The sequence below is a fragment of the Dicentrarchus labrax genome, unplaced genomic scaffold (assembly GCF_905237075.1).
Source record: "Dicentrarchus labrax unplaced genomic scaffold, dlabrax2021, whole genome shotgun sequence".
Classification (NCBI taxonomy): Eukaryota; Metazoa; Chordata; class Actinopteri; family Moronidae; genus Dicentrarchus; species Dicentrarchus labrax.
The window spans coordinates 29843473-29860590 of NW_026136711.1; the positions used below are offsets into that span (position 1 = coordinate 29843473).

The 17118-nt window shown below is 41.2% G+C and overlaps 2 protein-coding genes across 5 annotated transcripts in view; both read right to left on the reverse strand.

Moving 5' to 3' along the window:
- chd5 (chromodomain helicase DNA binding protein 5) overlaps positions 1-13024 on the reverse strand; it is a 38809-nt gene extending 25785 nt beyond the window's left edge. For 2 of the 3 annotated variants that reach the window (XM_051414671.1, XM_051414670.1), the window contains exons 1-2: positions 12458-13024; positions 4914-5065 (exon numbers count right to left, since the gene is read on the reverse strand). In XM_051414671.1, coding sequence (XP_051270631.1) covers positions 4914-5065; positions 12458-12524 — 219 coding nt within the window. In that variant the 5' untranslated portion in view covers positions 12525-13024. The remainder of the gene's footprint in view (positions 1-4913; positions 5066-12457) is intronic. The other variant, XM_051414672.1, reaches the window with a different exon arrangement.
- Positions 13025-13864: 840 nt separating this feature from the next.
- On the reverse strand, positions 13865-17104 carry rpl22 (ribosomal protein L22). Of its 2 annotated transcripts, none has more exons than XM_051414675.1 (4): positions 17001-17104; positions 16464-16574; positions 16167-16291; positions 13865-14053 (listed from the first exon to the last, which is right to left on the reverse strand). In XM_051414675.1, the coding sequence occupies exons 1-4, from the start codon at positions 17010-17012 to the stop codon at positions 13909-13911; spliced, it is 393 nt and encodes a 130-aa protein (XP_051270635.1). In that variant the 5' UTR covers positions 17013-17104; the 3' UTR covers positions 13865-13908. The 2 variants fall into 2 exon arrangements, with proteins under 2 accessions (XP_051270635.1, XP_051270633.1); XM_051414673.1 differs by lacking the exon at positions 17001-17104 and adding an exon at positions 16684-16719.
- Positions 17105-17118: the final 14 nt, after the last annotated feature.

Sequence of the window (17118 nt, forward strand, 5' to 3'; positions counted from 1 at the left end):
TTTCAAATCTAGTGATAAAAAAAAGTTGGGAATAATTAAAACATGAAACTCAATGATAGGGCAAATAAGCATAGCATTAATTTTGCCAGGGTTAGGGATTAGAGCTCCCACAGAGGCCACCCACGCTAAAAAAATGTGCTGTCAGTGTACTATGAAGCACTCTGGATAAAAGCTTCTTCTTGATGGTATTTGCATAAATTAAATTACATCATTCCAAAGTGTCACTGCTCTACTAATATTATAATTCTTCTGCCTGTGATGAAATTTATAAATTATTACATTACAAGTCAACAGTGAGCGTGAGCTGATGAGGAATCACGTCACAAGCGCTTTCACCTTTTCCAGATGCTTCGGCAACAAACTGAACCAAGAAACAGAAGATCTCATGCGGCGCAGCCAATCACCGCTCAGAGCTGATCTGAAGACTGAGCTGAATCCTGCCTGTTTAATATGAGACATCTGGAGGGTTATATGGATTTAACAGTTAACAGGTGTTGTTTGTGTGATCAAGAGTGTTGCATATGAACAAATTCACTGGTGCGTGCTCGTGATAGCACGAGCGTGCGTGAGAAAAGAGTGAGAGCGAAAAGTATCTGGTGATTCTCTCGGTGTATGCACCACTCACTTATTATAATTATTTGTGTGCTTATGTGTGTGAGCATGTTTGTGTATTTGTGCATATGCGGTATGTATATTTCTGAATGGGTGTGTTCAGTTTTTGTGGGGGCTGAATGTGTGTGTGTCAGTTCTTGTGCATGTCTCTGCATGTGTTTATCTTTTTGTGTTTGGTTTTATTTTTCTCTTGTTTGTGTGTGTGTGTGTGTGTGTGTTTCTTTCCCTTTTGTGTAAAGACGTGTTTGTATATGTATGTATGTATGTATGTATGTACAGTACATAGGTGTCTGTGTGTGAACATGTGTGCACACATGCTATGGAGTGAATTAGTGCACAGCAGCTTTGTGCTCTGCCCGCTGCCTGTTGCTCAGCAGGCCTGTGTGGCTCCATGGAGAGACTTACAGGCGTTTTGCTCTGTAGCGCAGTGGAAAGGCTCACGTTGCCGCAGCGCCCGCCAACCCTACCAGCAGCCTGGCTGTGTTGCTATGGTGACCAAATTTGAGCAGTGTCTGGCTCTAGCTCTCTCTCTTTCTCTCTCTCTCTCTCTCTCTCTCTCTCTCTCTCTCTCTCCTCTTAGTTTTCTCTCTCTTTCTCATTTCCCCCGCACGCCTTCCTTTTCTCTCACTTTCTCTCTTTCACATCTCGCAGCCCCCCCCCCCATTATTTTCTCTCTCACTCTCTCTCTTAACAGCTCCCCCTTTCTTTCTCTCTCTCACTCTTTCTTTCTATCCTGCCACTCATCCCCCCCCCACCCCACACACACTCTATCACAGTGGCAGCCAATGGAACGGCGCCATCCAATCAGACACGTTTGCATAACGAGCTTGTTATGCAGAGGCCTGTGGTTGCAGAGCTAGCGCTCCAGCACCCGTCTAGACAAATCTCATTTATGCATAAGAAGAAGGAGAGAGAGAGAGAGAGAGAGAGAGAAAGAGAAAGAGAGAGAGAGAGAGTAAATTGAAGATTGTGGGGATGGGGGATGGGAGTTGGGGTGGAGATAGAGGAGGGAAAAGCAAAGAAGCAGAACCACTGTTGAGAGCAACTGCAAAGACAAGGTGGAACTGTGCAACATCCTCATCGGGGCCCAGAGTTCAATGTTACACACACATCATAGGACCAACGAGGACACCGTCAGCAACAAAGAGGGTGTCTCTACTTTCAGAGGGAAGGAAATCAGATAAGCGATGATAACGTAATCAAATTAGATGCTTCCCCATAATGGCTCTGCCTTAGGGAGATTGCAGAGGATGCCACAGAAAATATCAAATGAGCAAAGACGTGGATATTCAATAAAATCCAGTTCAACAAGGAAAAATACTGCTGTAAAAACACTTAATGGCTCCAAAACAAGAGCCTCTTCTTTTTCCCAGAAACCAGCAACGGCTCTCTGTTGACTCACAATCCCTGAGAGGATACCGAACTTATAAAAACAAGACAGAGGCTCATCTCAAACCGACTGTACTTCAGCAAAATGTTAAAGCTACAAGAAGCTCCCTCGCAGCTTCATGGAGCTTTTATTGTGGCCAAACTGCAGCCTCTTCTTTTTCTAATAAAATTAACTGCCTCCTATAAACTCACACTCCCTTGATTTAGCAGATTTCTTTGGTAGAAGGAACACAGAACATCCTTTCATGTCTACATAGTTCCTTTGTTTCGCCGCAGATGAGAGAGAGTACATCTCTCCCTGGTTTCCATTTCTCCCGCCAGTAGCTCTGACCTGAGACTGGGATGTGCCACTGACAGTCTCTGACCCCAATTGACTTTTGGCCCCTGTCTGACACGAACCTTTGGGGAGTGATTGGAAGTGAATTACAGCAGCAGCGATTTCTCAGTGGGAGGGCGAGTGAGAGAAAAAGAAATAATAAGGAGGCTGGAAGGAAAGAAAGATTTGCAGTTCCTATGACGCAAAGGCAGTAACAAAAGCAGCGGCATCACGACCAAGGCAAAGTGAGGTGATGCGTGCGAGAGACGAGAGGCGAGGGAAGAAAGAGGAGAATACAGAGCAGAGTCTCTGTGTGTGTGTGTGTGTGTTTGTGTTAAAGAGAGAGAGAGCGAGAGAGAGAGGAGAGTGTCAGAGGGAGTCCCCCCCTCATTAGCTCAGTGAGACCCAGAGCTCAGTGTTTACCACAAGCAGCCAAAGGGCCGGGTGGCAGGCTGGCCAGCCAAGCTCCTCACAGCACTGCTGGCATCTCCAGCCAGCGGAGGGGAACATCCTGGCTATGTCACTGACACTGTTAAAGCCATCGCCAACACAGGCGGGAAACACACTGGGAATACACTGAATTCCTGTAATCACTGAATAAAAAATTCTTATGCAGTCTCAGATTGGCTAAATTGTCAGGAAACATTAGGGTAAATCAGACTTTTTCCCGGCAGTGTGAGACTTTATGAGATGTCGCCTTTGTTTGTCAAATTCCCCTTCAAGCTGTCCTCATCAATACTTTTCATGGTAAAAGTGAACCAAATGAACATGTGTAGTGTAACAATACGTTGCTCATGGTGATAAATGCACTGACAGCTATCACCCGTCTGCAGCTCCCCTTTAGCTCATTGCCTCAGTTTTCTGCTGTTACACTGAGTTCTGTATCTCCTCAAATTCTGTGACCTTATTTGGATTTTGGTTTTTTTTGCACGATATCTTCCGACAAAGTCAGTTTCACCTTGGCGTTAGGGCTTAAGTTAGGTTATGGTTAGGAGTTGCAGAGATGTAGGTAGGACTTATTCGGTCACAGAATATGGTCCAACACTAATCAACAAACATCATCAACGTAATTTCCAACCGTAGCAAGAAGCTGGGGTTTTGTTGTGTTTTTTAGTAAGAAGGATCTGATCTACACAACTTGTCCCAGCACACAGACAAAGTTAGCAACTAGCTGGTGAACACAGAATGTATCTATGAACCAGATGTTTGCCTCAGCGCAGCTCTGGAGCTCTAAAAGTCGGTGGAGGCCAAAACAGAGCAACAAGTAATGTGAATATTGAACATATTGGAATATTGGAATCACAAATGACTTCTAATGTCTAATGTCTTCTGGATGAAAAAATAATCAATGGTTTTTTAACACTTGTACCATAGTGTGATATGTCTGATTACATTGATTCCTCTTAAAAATCTAATGGTGAATTCATAAGCAATATAACCCACCTTTGCTTAATTCAACCAATTACGGTTTTTGCAGTGACAGCCTTATTGATGATGGCCAATGTTAGCAAATTTTCAATATAGTTGCTGTACAGTTCACTACTGTTACACTACTTTTTAGCATACCTGTAAATATGACTTTTGTCCCATTTGCCACTGTTGAGCAAAAGCCACCTAAACTGGTGTCATGCCATTGTTCTGACTTCCCATTATTTCAAAACCCCAATAGTTGAAAAACGTCCCATTGTAACAGTCCAATTGCTCTGAAGGCCCGTTGTTCCAAAAGATACCCACAGAACTAAACTGATGTAACTAACGTACTTATTTTAACCCACATGAGCTCCTCCTAAACATTACCAAGTAGTTTTGATGCCTATACTCAAACTGCGGCTGTTTCACAACGTTAACCACATGTTTATTATTGTTACCATGACGACAAAAATTACCTAATAAAAGTCACCTGACTTCTTCCATTTGTGCACGTCCAAAACTCCTGGGAGAGTATGTATTTTTGGAAAAGCAGGCCTTAGGCGCAGTGGGCTGTTGTTGTCGGGATAATGGGCTGTTGTTTTTGGGATAACTGGCTGCTGGATCAAATGGGCAGTCCCCCATAAGCTAGCTTTAAAAGCATTGTGGTTAGCCTACCTCAGTGATTAGTGACCTCACCATAACAAATCTGGTTAAATTAAGTGACCAGGGTTAATTCTGGAAGCAGCTCAAACCTCTGACCTGTTGTCTAAATGTTGGAGACTAAAGGCCAGAGAAAGTCGACTGTCAGAACCACTCTGTCACAGCTCTGACTCCCACTGCTTGCCTGGCACAAACTGTCCTTCTGACCTACAGTCACCGCCATCAGCACCGGCACCACAGGCACAAATCTACACTCTAAACTGGCCCTCGGTGCACACAGCTTACACTGGCAATGACGGGGACACTGCTGCCAACCTCCCCTAAGCCTGAGACAGTCCACTGCCTCTCATTTAGATCACAGAGGCAGTCCGGCAGCCAAAACACACCTTTGATCCAATTGCAGAGACATCAAAAGAGCGATGGTTTGCAAAATAGAGAAAGCGGAGTACAGCTCAAGCCAAAATGCCTGCCAAGCTGTTGCGTCCGAGGTCATGACAGATGGTGTTGAGTGTGAATTACATCTTACCTCCTTTTTCCTCTTCTTTACTTTGGGCATTTTCCCCTCTTTCATCTTTTTGGGCTTCTTCTTCTTTTGTTGTTTGAGGGAGTCGTTGTCAGAGAAGAAGCTGTCAAGGGGTGTAAGGGGAACAGTGTTGCGTTCACCTTCGTCATCCTCGTCTGGACACACAGAAACAAAAACATGATCTGTTTAGTGCACAATGTGGTGTACGAGTATTTCAACTCGACGGCCATTTCAGCTTGTCTTTATACTGACAAATACACTGTGGCTCGTACGCTGTACTGCTGTAATGATTCGCTGATTAATCGATTTGTCCATCAACAGAAAACAGATTGACAACAATTTTGAATATTAATTATTTGTTTAAGTAATTTATCAAAGAAAAATGGTGAGTTCTGGACAGCTACGTAGAGAAGAAGCGACGTAATGATTATGATTAAATAATTCATCAAAAAGATAGAAAGAAAGAGTTTAATCAATAATGTAAATAATCATTAGATGCAGGCAGTCTTAATTTCATTAACAAATAATATTCGTCAGAGGTTTTGACATTTTGAGATTTTTTCACTGATGAAAACAGGATGATAACTAAATAAAAACTCATTTATGATGACAAAAACTATGATTGAATCTGTTTACACTATTTACAGATGAAAATGTTAGGGACGGATGTGTTGGGGAGAGATCCAATCATAACTAATCTCCTTGTGTGGTAGGGAGGTTAGATGCACATAATTGGATAGGACTGATCCGGCCGGGAAGTCAACTAGCACACACTTGCAGCAGTGTCTCACAAACTGGACAGAAATGTCAACGTTTGGGAGAAAGAGAAAAAGAGAAAAGAACAAGAGGAAAGCAAGAACATTTGTAGACCGCCAGGAGCGATAAAACACAACAAACTTTAAGTGACATTTGCAGATGAGTCATCCCAAAGGTAGGCTCATTTAGTGTATTATAACATTATTTATTAACTAACCGGAGCTGGTGCCTTTTTACTAAACCTGAAATACAATACAAGTTAAAAAAACCAAGTGTTAAGTTCACTATACAAATATGTAATAATATAAGGTTAAGTATAAGTATAAGTATATATTAATGTTAATAATGTTATATATTCTAGAGAAACATTCAAATAATACAGTTACTCTTTAACTAAACTGTTAGATTTGAATCTGTATCTGTATTGAACTGTATATTTAGTAGACTTGATTTAGAAATTTTAGAATATTTAGCGAACTAAAACAATTCAAATGACTAAAATGTGACTAAAACATTTGCTGTCAAAAGTAACACTGGTTGCAGGCCTAGCACTGGGAGATACCGCTAAGTGAAAAGTCAGTTCACCTGTTTTAGAAAATAATAAAAGATGATTCAATGCCAGACCAACAGGAGCACTTGGAAAAAATAAAGCTCATAATCACACATCATTGAGTGTGGATCAACTTTACCCGTCAAAGCACAAATAGATGGAGTGCCTGCCCTGCCGGTAAATGGGAACTCCCTGGAGGACCACTGAGGTATACTGAGCATATCTTCTGCCTTTAATGCTTGCTGGGACTAAAGCGACCTGCTGCTGGTTGTCAGCTGTACTGTCTCAAAGCTGCTGTGTACAAACGTGCTGACTGCTGAGCGCAGCAGACTTCACTGATGCCATAGTGGGTCACAGAGGAGTAAGTAAGGAAGACAGTCCCAAACAATACATTACTATAAAGAGACACACAGAGAAATACTCATAGGATGCAACCTCCCCGTAAAGGTCGATCTGATCTCGTTCTGTTTCTCCCTCTGTGTATCCGACCGTCTTTCTGTCTCCTCAGTCTGTCTGCATCTTACGCAGACAGACTGGAGGGCATGAAATATGCAGCACATGTATCAGAGTCAATCAGCCAACACTAGCCCTGCAGTCTACCACTCCCCTGGGTAGCTGGAGTGAGAGATCGGGGAGGAGGGATTCCTGTGTAGTAGACACACAAACCTCACCAACCACTTATCCTCTATTTAGCAAAGCTAGCAGGAGGTACCCCACGCACACACACACATACAGTACATACCAGTGATTTCAAAGCTTTAATCAGTAGCAATGGCAGGCTCATTGTGTTTCCTCTGACCACCAAATTACATATGTCACCACTTCTTTAGTGCTAATTGGGGGTAACTTGTGATTTATGTGCCCAATATTTTTATATTAAGGCTGACATCATTTTTCTCTGGTGCTGATTATTGTAAAATCCAACCATTTTCATGTAAAAAGCCTCTAAAACAGCTTTGTAATCTTTGTATTTTTACTTTGTGCCTCACACACAGACCCACGTGCTTCTCTCTGCTTTATTTTTCCATTCTAAATAAAGCCTTGAGTTTATGTATCCAGGATCTCAAACAGGGAGCTCTTTTTATGTCTCAGATGTATGTGAGCCGCCTGCCAGGCAAGTCATGATGGCAGCCCAGTAAGCCTTACATCTCCCTTAGACTCACAGATGATGACATGGCTCAGATGCAGATTGAAAGGGCCCTGGATTACAGAAAGCACACAGTGCATCATTCTGTCTGTACCCCTTTCGTTTTATGAGTGAACTGTGAGTGACAGGTTGACCACACATCACTGATTAGATACACCAGTGGATGCCGGACCGTGTGTCCCTTGTTCTGCTTTCTTTTCAATAAATCACTCAAACTTGACAGCGGCGGTGAGGTGTTACTGATGAAGGTTTTAAAAGTTGGATTATATGCTCTAGTCATGCTAGTGAATTAAGATGGACAACTACTGGATGGATTGGTGCAACATTTTGTACAAATATTCTTATAATCCCTGATCCTATATAATGCCATCCTAATGAAATGTCTAGTTTAGAGTGAAATATCTCAACGGAGAACTACTGGACGGATTGCTGAGAAATTTGGTACAGACATTCCTGCTGCTTCTAGCAGTACTTTGTATTTAATACTAATTTGCAGATGTTAACTTGCCAACATGCTAAACAAAGATGGTGAATTGATGCTGAACATCAGCATTTTCACTGTGAGCATGGTAGCATTTAGCTCAAAGCATCGCTGTGCCTGAAGTACAGGCTCACAGCTGCAATAGAGTCAAATAAAAATTTTGAACACATACACAAATGGTATCTTGGCAATGCATTTCATTTATAGGCAGAAGGTTTGACAGCAATGCAGCTGAATGAAAAAACAAACAAAAAAAGATGTCTGTGTTTAACACCTGCATTGCCTTATAAGCTGAGAACGGCCTACAGTAAATGGCCTGTGAATTCCCCAAAGGGAAAGCCATCAGGGGAATAATAATCTTTCTGCTTAGTGAGTGGACCAGGCTGTGCCAGGTGTTGGAAGGGGGGAAGGTCGCTCAGTCATGTGGCACAGGGAAGTCTGGCACCAGATTGGGTTAGAAAGAGGACCAAAGCTCCACTTGGCAAACAAGCCTTCTGTAAAGTGTGGACGGATGGCACAGACACAGTTCTGACCTTCCTGCAAGGGCTTGGCCACCGGACTGACCCATTAGAAAGGAGATTCATGAGCGACTCCCAAGTGAGGAAGCTAGAGTTTACTGGAAAGCACATTAGCCCTTTCTCTGTTGGCCCCCTTGTGGAAATGCCCACTTAATGTTGCCCAGCATTACTTTCCATGAAGGAGGAAATACAGAGCCATAGGTTTTCCTCTTTTCATTGATTAAGTGCTTATAGCTGAGGCCTCAAACGCCTTCAGACAAAGACATCCATAGACTATTATTAGAAAATGTAATCATCAAAGTGATGGAAGGATAAAGCCCAAGTAGAAACATTAAAATCACATCCATCGTAGACTATATATGCACAAGCTCATGATGTGTGCGATATAACGCAGATATAAAACACTGCGCTGCTCATCTGCAAATACACATTAAAAAAAAAGCATCTTTCATGCACAGGCCTTCGTGCACGCGCAGCCGGAAAAAATGGTGTCAACTTTCACAGAGAAGGATCCAAAAATAGAACCCTTTCCAATTGGGGATAACATTTGTAGGCACACAAAAGCCCATGATAATCTTTCAATTTTAGGGAAGAACAAAACAATTAAAACAGAAAACACAATGGAACAATCTGTGACAGTGTAAGCACCCAGAGTGAAACAAAGGGAATTAGGACACTTTATGTGCCACAACAAATAAAGGCTGTGATAGGATAGCATTTTGAGGTCTGAAGTCCCCCTAGGACGTGCCTCTACATTGTTGTCTTTTAATTGCATGGAAGCATCTTGATGCCAGGAAAAAAACTGACCGGAATTCCTGACCTTGTCTGTCACTTTGAATGCCTGCTGATGGAGGTCGTAAACTGTCTGAAAACTGCTTCCTGTATCAGCAGCATAACAATGGATTTAATGGAGATAAATCACAGTATATATATATATATATTTATTTTACCATCTGGTTATAAGCTGTTTATCCATCAGAGAATATATATTAATTTAGATGTCATTGGTGTGTTCTCATTATGTCTACTGCATTACTGTATTAGTGCAAAACCTGTTTACACTACAGTTTTTATTTTTACTTACCAGGTTACAATATTATTATATTTTACTTCATATTCTAATTTATACATCTTATTCCCATATTTTAGCTACTGCACTATTTTATGTCTTGTGTTCCACATTAGTGATTTTTTCTTTATACATATTTTATAAATATATATGCAAGAGCAGAGTCGCAGGGAGGCTGAGATCAAAGAATTTCATTGCCAACGACTGCCTCACTGTAACTGTTGTATACAAGACAATAAGAGAACTTGACTTTGAACTCGTTAGTGATATATAAGATTTTTTAAAAGACGCAACCCGTTACTGAAAACCATAACAGCGTGACTATCTTAATAAACCAACTATCATGTCTTATATTGGCTTAAAACTGGTTGGTCAACTGATTTTCAGCACATCTACCCTTCAATACAATATATCTCTCAGCACAGTGTGTCATATCAAAGGGACTCCATAAGTCCCCCACACAGAGTCCCTTTGATGTGTTTATTACCAACATAAAAATACCAAATTATATCAAGGCAGCCATAAAGTAATTTTGACTGACACATGAAAATGTTCAGATTTTTCAAACTGGATTACCAATCACACATCTTCAGTCACCTGCCATAATCAATTGCACCTTCCCTTTCTCATACATGTTTAACCAACTACTGGGTTATTGGGGACACGCATCAGTGCTTGTGTTCTCCCTCAGGCTATATGGCTGGCAGTCATAGATGCTGCCTCAACCGCTCAACACTCCTCTCTGTGTCTCTCCCCTTCTCTCTCTCTCTATCTCTGTCTGTCTGTTTCTCTCCCGGCCGCACACCTGCCAATGCAAGCTGCAAGGTATTAATCAGTTTTATCAAAAACATTGCGTATTTACAGAAAAAATGTGTTGCTCAGACCGTATGCGACAAGCAAAGGGAAATTTCTAAAACATGTCAATGATAGAAAATCATGCTTTAGAAAAAGTAAATACTTTACTATAGGTTGTGGCAATTAACTATCCCCTTTGTTGTAACAGTGGTAGAAAATATACCAGCTTTTTAAGTTCAAGACCTTAAGCATGAAAAATGAGCAAGAAATGTACCACGGCAGCCATATTGTGTGAAAATTAAGTAAAGTAAATTTAGTAACTTTCATCATTATGTTCCGTGTACCTTTTCAGGGGGATAGTCTATGTATGTTCCCTTTTTTTAAACCATAAAGTACCTTCATTCTGACCAAAAACCAACTCCTCTGTTTTGTGTGACACATTATCACTCGGCAGCAATTAATGAGAGGCGGGCCTACGGCTGGAGACAACATTGCATTGTATTGTTACACCCTCAACTTTCCTTTCATACTCTGTCTATTTTTATAACCATAAAAACTTTCCCACATTGTGACGTGAAAGGAAGGAAGAAGACAAAGCAGCGTCTTTTCAAGTCCTGCCCCTGACATCAAACCATCGAATTATCTGGTGCTCAGAGCGAGCTGCAAGAGAAAAATATGAATCTATTGACATCACTGGCAAAACTGACACCACGGCATAAAGGTGCCTTCTACTCTGCCCAGTAGGATGAAATAAGGGGGCACTTTGTCACCTCAGAGCCTGACACACTTGACCAGGAAACAGATCTTTAGCATTTCAGGGCAGACTGAGATAGATGTTTATTTTGATGAGGCTGTCAGACATCCCAGTTAGCAGTTTAAGCCCATGCCAGCTATAATGCCACCACTGGTTTATCTAATCACCAGAGGAGCAGAAGTCAAGAAAATATCAATCTTAGACCATGAAGGAAACATCAACATCATCTCGATCAATAAAACACCATTTCCATAACTTATGAGGCGCTTTATCAGTTTCACTAGCACATTTTTTTAAGGTAAGATAAAATCACTGGGTGTGTGAACACCTGCTACAAAGACTGACAGACTTAACAGCCAAAAGAAAAACAAAAGGACCATCATTGTCAAGTGGCCTCTTGTGTACAGGTAATTAATTAGCTCATCTTAACATCCCTTGTGCCTTGATTAGTTCTTAACATTTTTTTGAGGAGTGAAAATGGCATTTTAACTACATCTGGTAGACTGCCAGTGAGTGTGGCTGACAGATTACTTTTTTTTTTTTTTTTTTTTTTTTTTTTACAGCCACAAGAAATATCGCACAGTTTTTTTTTTTTTTTTTTTGGTTTGCGTGAAGCCTCCATGAGAACTGAATGAGCTGCATGTGAAGAATGTGGGTTACAGTTCATTTCAGTTAGTGCACGACCTACAGCTCAAAGGGATGTCGGTGACCTAACCGTGGCCGTCAACAGGCGCACAGGATGGAGGCAAAAGGCACACCAAGACACACTTGATAAAGCGCTGTTTACTGTAGCCTACACGTGGCTTTTTCGCACCTCTGCGGCCATGCAGAGCTGGAATATCATTTAAAGTTGGAGCAGCCTCCTGATCACAAGTGGAAAACAGCAGCGCATCCTCTGTTACAAAAAAAAAAAAAAAAAAACCCAACGCGGATGTTGTCACTGTAGCCCATTTCTACTTAAAAGCATATGCACACACACACATCAAGAGAAACATCACAGCATACACCGACACAGCAGCAAATACACTGTCATGGTTTTAAAACAGCTGTCTGAAACAAAACTTGTGCTTTTTTTTCTTTCTTTCTTTTTTTTTTTTTGGGGGGGGACTTAAAGCCATTCACTTGTACACGCATGCAGCCTGTGAAAGAACAAACACACACAGCCTACAGAAACCATGCAGCAAGGGTTTTCATCATGCCCCCAAATCTAAGCTGGATGTGAGGACAGCCGGAGGCAAATCTTCTCCCCCCCCGCCGCCACCCCCCTAAAAAAAAAAAAAAAAAAAACCCCGTTCCCACCTTTAAGACACTAGGTCGTGCAAAAAAATAATAGCATGACTCTGCTTATTGCACCCCACCCCCCCTCCTCCTCCTCCTCTCTGGTCTCAGGAACGCAGGACAAGCCCTTTTCCCCGCATTCAAGGCGTAGCGGCGCAAAATAATCTGAAGGACACCCCGCCTCCCCCCTTTCCCTCACCTGGCATATCGTCTTCAAAATCCATGTCGTCTTGTCCCTCGTCTTCATTACTCAGCGACCCCGGCATCTTTATCTCATAGCCCCCAAACCCCCTTTTAGACTGAGAATACTGAAAGTTAACCCTCCAGACGCCGCAGCCCAGTCTCTTTCTTCACCAAAAAAAAAAAAAGAAAAAGAAATGTATTCGCCGCTCAGTTGAGATAATTTTTTTTTTTTTAATTTTATTTGTTTGCAGTAAATCTGGGGCTTTCTCTCCGGGAGTGAAAAATAAAAAACATTTATAATTATTTTTTTTTCCACTGATCTCTATCCAGGTCTTCCAGTCTGAAAAATAAGAAAGACAAAAATGGAACACACATGCCCAGATTGTGACGTCTGGTCTGTTGCCATGACGATGCATCCCATAATTTCACCCACAACTAGTTAGTCATGCTCTCCTAGTTACCACTTCAACTAGTAGTGTGCGGAAGAAGAAAAAACACACCGTGCGGCAACGCCATGTGCCGCTAATAGGCGGATACAGTGCGCGCCTGTCGCCTGCCCGTTGCCTTTTGGAAGTCCGGAGAATTGAGACAGAAACTTCTGCTGCTTCACTCACAACCTTTACTCTAAATATGAAGCCTGGCTGTAAGGGGGAGGGGGGGAGAAAGAAAAAAACACATTTATTCCTTCCCAAAAAAAGGGGGAAAATGTTTATGTTAATTCATATGTCCTGGTCTGATTTAATTAACGCCACAATCCTAAAGCAGAAATCACCCGACTGTGAATGTGTGTCTTTTATTTTGGAAAACTTCCATACACACACAGACATAAAAAAAAAATAAAAAATAAAAAAACACCCAAGTGCAGGCTGATGACTGCATGCTGTGAGAGGAGTCCTGAGTGCCAGTGGTCTAACTGTTGTCAAGGTTACCACAGCTGTAACACAGGATGCCCCACAGAGAGCTCACCAGAGACAGCACACGAGTTTCAACTTCACTTAATGCATCAAAATACTCAAATCAAAAGTGTCCTGACTGTACATGCTGCAGTGGAGGGTTTTTTCTCCACCAAATCCCCCCCCAAAAAACTTTATTTTAATTGTTTAACAATTAATTTTAAGCCCTTTTGTTTTTATTTTTTCCTCTAATAACAGAACTATTCTACTTTTAAATGTTATGTTCCTTGTAATGAGATTTGCTGGCACTGATTTCTGCACATAAGGCATCAAGATCATTTTCTCATTAGGCATCTTAATTTAGGTAAAAGGTACCAAAAATAAAGATACCAACAAACAGGTCTAAAAATGGCTTTTTTTTTTTTTTTTAAGTGTACCAGAATTATTATATGTTATATATTCATAGCTCTGGTATGTGAGTGATGCCCAGAGAATAAAATAAAAGCACATTGCTTTAAAAAAGACACAAATTTTTTTTCTCCCTTTTCCAATTTTATTAGAAGTGGTCTCAGGTTTAATCTTCCTCCTCCTCCTCTTCGTCGTCCTGGTTGATCTGGAAGTAGCGCAGCTCGTAGCTCTCCTTGGTGTTGGCCACGACCCGCAACCAGTCCCTGAGGTTGTTCTTCTTCAGGTACTTCTTGGTGAGATATTTCAAATACCTGAAAGAGATGATTGGGGGGGGTGAAACCATCATGGAGAAATTGGTCAAAAGGTAATATTTATAACTTATTCATAATCAGTACGATCTGCACCAGAGTTTGCAGCTCTGTAGTTATTAAATGTGCTTGGACAAACAAATGGGTGTCAAACACAACTTCTAATAATAGTAAGTAATTATTAAGAAATATTATTTAGCAATTATGCAATAAAACCGTACTTTTCATTACAAAACAGAGTAAAGCAAATGTTCTGTATTTGGATTTTGGAATATTAACTGGCCCTAAAATACAGTAACATACAAGTCAAGTTAAATAAGAACCCCCAAATCTGGAGTTCATTAAATTCATCATCACACAGATTTAAGCAGTGTTGTGTGTCACTGGCAGAAATGCGGTCTGTGTATATTTAAATTAATGACAATGAGAAGGGGGAGCTCTATCTTACACAGAGGTTACAAACAATTATATTAAATATACTAATAGTAACATCTGCCAGTGACTTTTACAGGTCTTCAGTTCTCCTTTTAAGAATGGAAGTGGTGGAGTCACCCTCTGGTGGTGGAGTTTCTAGCTCAGACTGAAATAGTTAGTGAAGTCTTCACACAGTGTTTATGTGTCTGTGTATACTTTCAAATTTGGAAATCAGTTTTAATATTAGAGGATATCATTATACATAACATCACTGTACTCAGTTCAGTTGTTGACTGTCTAAGTAGGAGACATTTGGGGGGATTTTTAGGCTCTTTCTGTTGTGTGCAAACAAGTAAAAAGTGTATTTTTGTTGTTTTTTTTCCCCACTCAACCTTAGTTGTGTATACCCATACAGACTCATGATATCCCACAGACCTTGCTGGGAATGAGCCTTTTTTTTAAAAAATAAGCCACGTTGACATGTCACTGTAGAAACAGTGGCACAGGTGTAAATAATAAAATTAACGACGACTGAATTCCATTTTGATGTTTTGGTTTCAGGGTACGGCTATTGTGCATGCTGACTCACTGTCACAGCTTACTGGGACACTTGAACAGAACAAAGTTAAAGTTAATGTTATTAGTAAAACCTGCGCTGTCCCTACTTTGACAAGTCAAAATGTCTGCTGTGAAAAAGGACACACATTTTCTTCTTCTCTTTGCCTTTTTCCAACTGTTGAGTAGTTCCTGATGAATGCATCTCTCGGTGCTTTGGGCACCACAGACAAAAGTTACACCTCCATCGTATGGGGCAAGTGGGACAAGACTGCAGCAAAAACCTTAGAAAACCTCTACAAATAAAACCAAAAAAAATAACTGCAGGGCTGGATAATCCCTGGCACACATAAAAACAGCTCTCTGTAAAAGGTAATGAAAGCAACGATTCATACTTTCAGGTGATTATACACTAATGGAAACATACCTATGTATTTTATATTCCATTTCTAGCTATATATATCTGCCTAAACTGGCCTTTTAGTGAAAATAAAACACTGGTATAAAAGATATTTATTGTTGATCACACCAGGACATTATTAATTAAAGAATTAACATTATGTGTGTTTCAGTACTGGATGATGAGCGTTAACCTCGCAGTGTTTACCTCCAATAGAGACTAAGCATTTAAACACCCACAAAGCTTCAGTTAAAACCACATTTATTCCAACAAAGCTGAAACTGAATGAATGCTGTTCAGAATAGCTGCTTCTTGTATCTATGGAAGAAACTTGACCTGAATTATAATCAAGTTTTACCATCTGTACTTTTATTCGACATCATGATTCATTCCGTTTGGTTGAAGTCGCCAAACGTGACATATGTTGCCTTCTAACGGGGTCATGTTCACCCCGTTCACAAGAACCCGTATGAACGTCCCCTTCTTGTGGTATGCATGACCTAATACCAATACGGCCGAGTGCAATACCCAAATCGCAATCTTTTGATGAATCTAAACTGTGCGACAAGGACTGTAAAGTAGTGCTGCAGAGACGTCCTGACCTACAAATCTCGTTCCCCAGATGTAAGAACACACGTTTGTTTGGTACAGACCTTAACAAAACGTCACACCATCCTTGCAATAGCTTCCACAGTGAAAATGAAAATTGTGAATCATATTGCAATCCCGACAGGTCGTGTTTCGTACCTCTTTGAGAAGGGAACTTCAGAGTTCACAGCGATTTTACTCTTGCTCCTCTCGATGGACACCACTCCACCTCCGAGGTTTCCAGCTTTGCCGTTCACCTTGATGCGCTCCTGCAGGTACTGCTCCTGAAAGAGCAGAGGACACAGCCAGGGTTGGGACACACAGCCGTGGACAGAGCTTTACCGAGCCATCACATCCAAACACAACACTTGGGATTGATTCCCACTGATGTGACAGTGTGACAGCTGCTGCACTGTTACTGTTTAACAGACAAGATGTCGGATCTGGTCTACTCACAAAGTTGGCAGCATCCATGATGCCATCCTCCACAGGGTGAGTGCAGTCCAGGGTGAACTTCAGGATCTGCTTCTTCCTCTTTCCACCTTGCTTCCGGACCACCTGCTTCTTCTAGCACAGAAAAAAAGAGAAAAAAAAAAAGAAAAGGCCACTCAAACACACAGAAAACTACATTTATAGCATAAAGAACTTTAAAACAACCAAAGTAATTGCTTAATACTTGTTTAAAGTCATTCGCCATCGTGTTTCCGAGGCTGTATGTGGAAAACACTGGAAGTAAACACCTCTAAATAAGTTACACTACCCATAAAAGTTACTAACTAAACAGGTTTCACGTCGACTCCTGCTAGCTGTCGTTAGCATTATGGTTAGCCCAACGTGGTGTTAGCAGACTGAGTAAACAACGATAAACAAACAGCTTCAAACATCCCTAACTTCCACGTTACGGTCCACGGGTTGTTTACACTTCTACCCGAGCCCAAAACAAGCTAAAATATATCGCCTGTGTGCACTTTATTTGCTCGTTGAACTACTCACAATCGGGGCCATGGCTGACACATTCAGCAAAAAGGAAGGAGCAAAGGCTGGACAGGAAGTATAATACCCGGCCGCAAAATCGATCGCATCGATTTATCTGGAATCGATTAAGTCGCAT

What these genes read in the sequence shown, in the direction of transcription:
- rpl22 (XM_051414673.1), bottom strand. Translation starts at nt 16,704, where the DNA reads ATGGCGAATGACTTTAAACAA. An exon ending in TGGCGAATGACTTTAAACAA is followed by an intron (nt 16,575 to 16,683) that starts GTATTAAGCAAT and finishes TTTCTGTGCTAG; the next exon opens with AAGAAGCAGGTGGTCCGGAA. An exon ending in GAAGTTCCCTTCTCAAAGAG is followed by an intron (nt 14,054 to 16,166) that starts GTACGAAACACG and finishes CATCTCTTTCAG; the next exon opens with GTATTTGAAATATCTCACCA.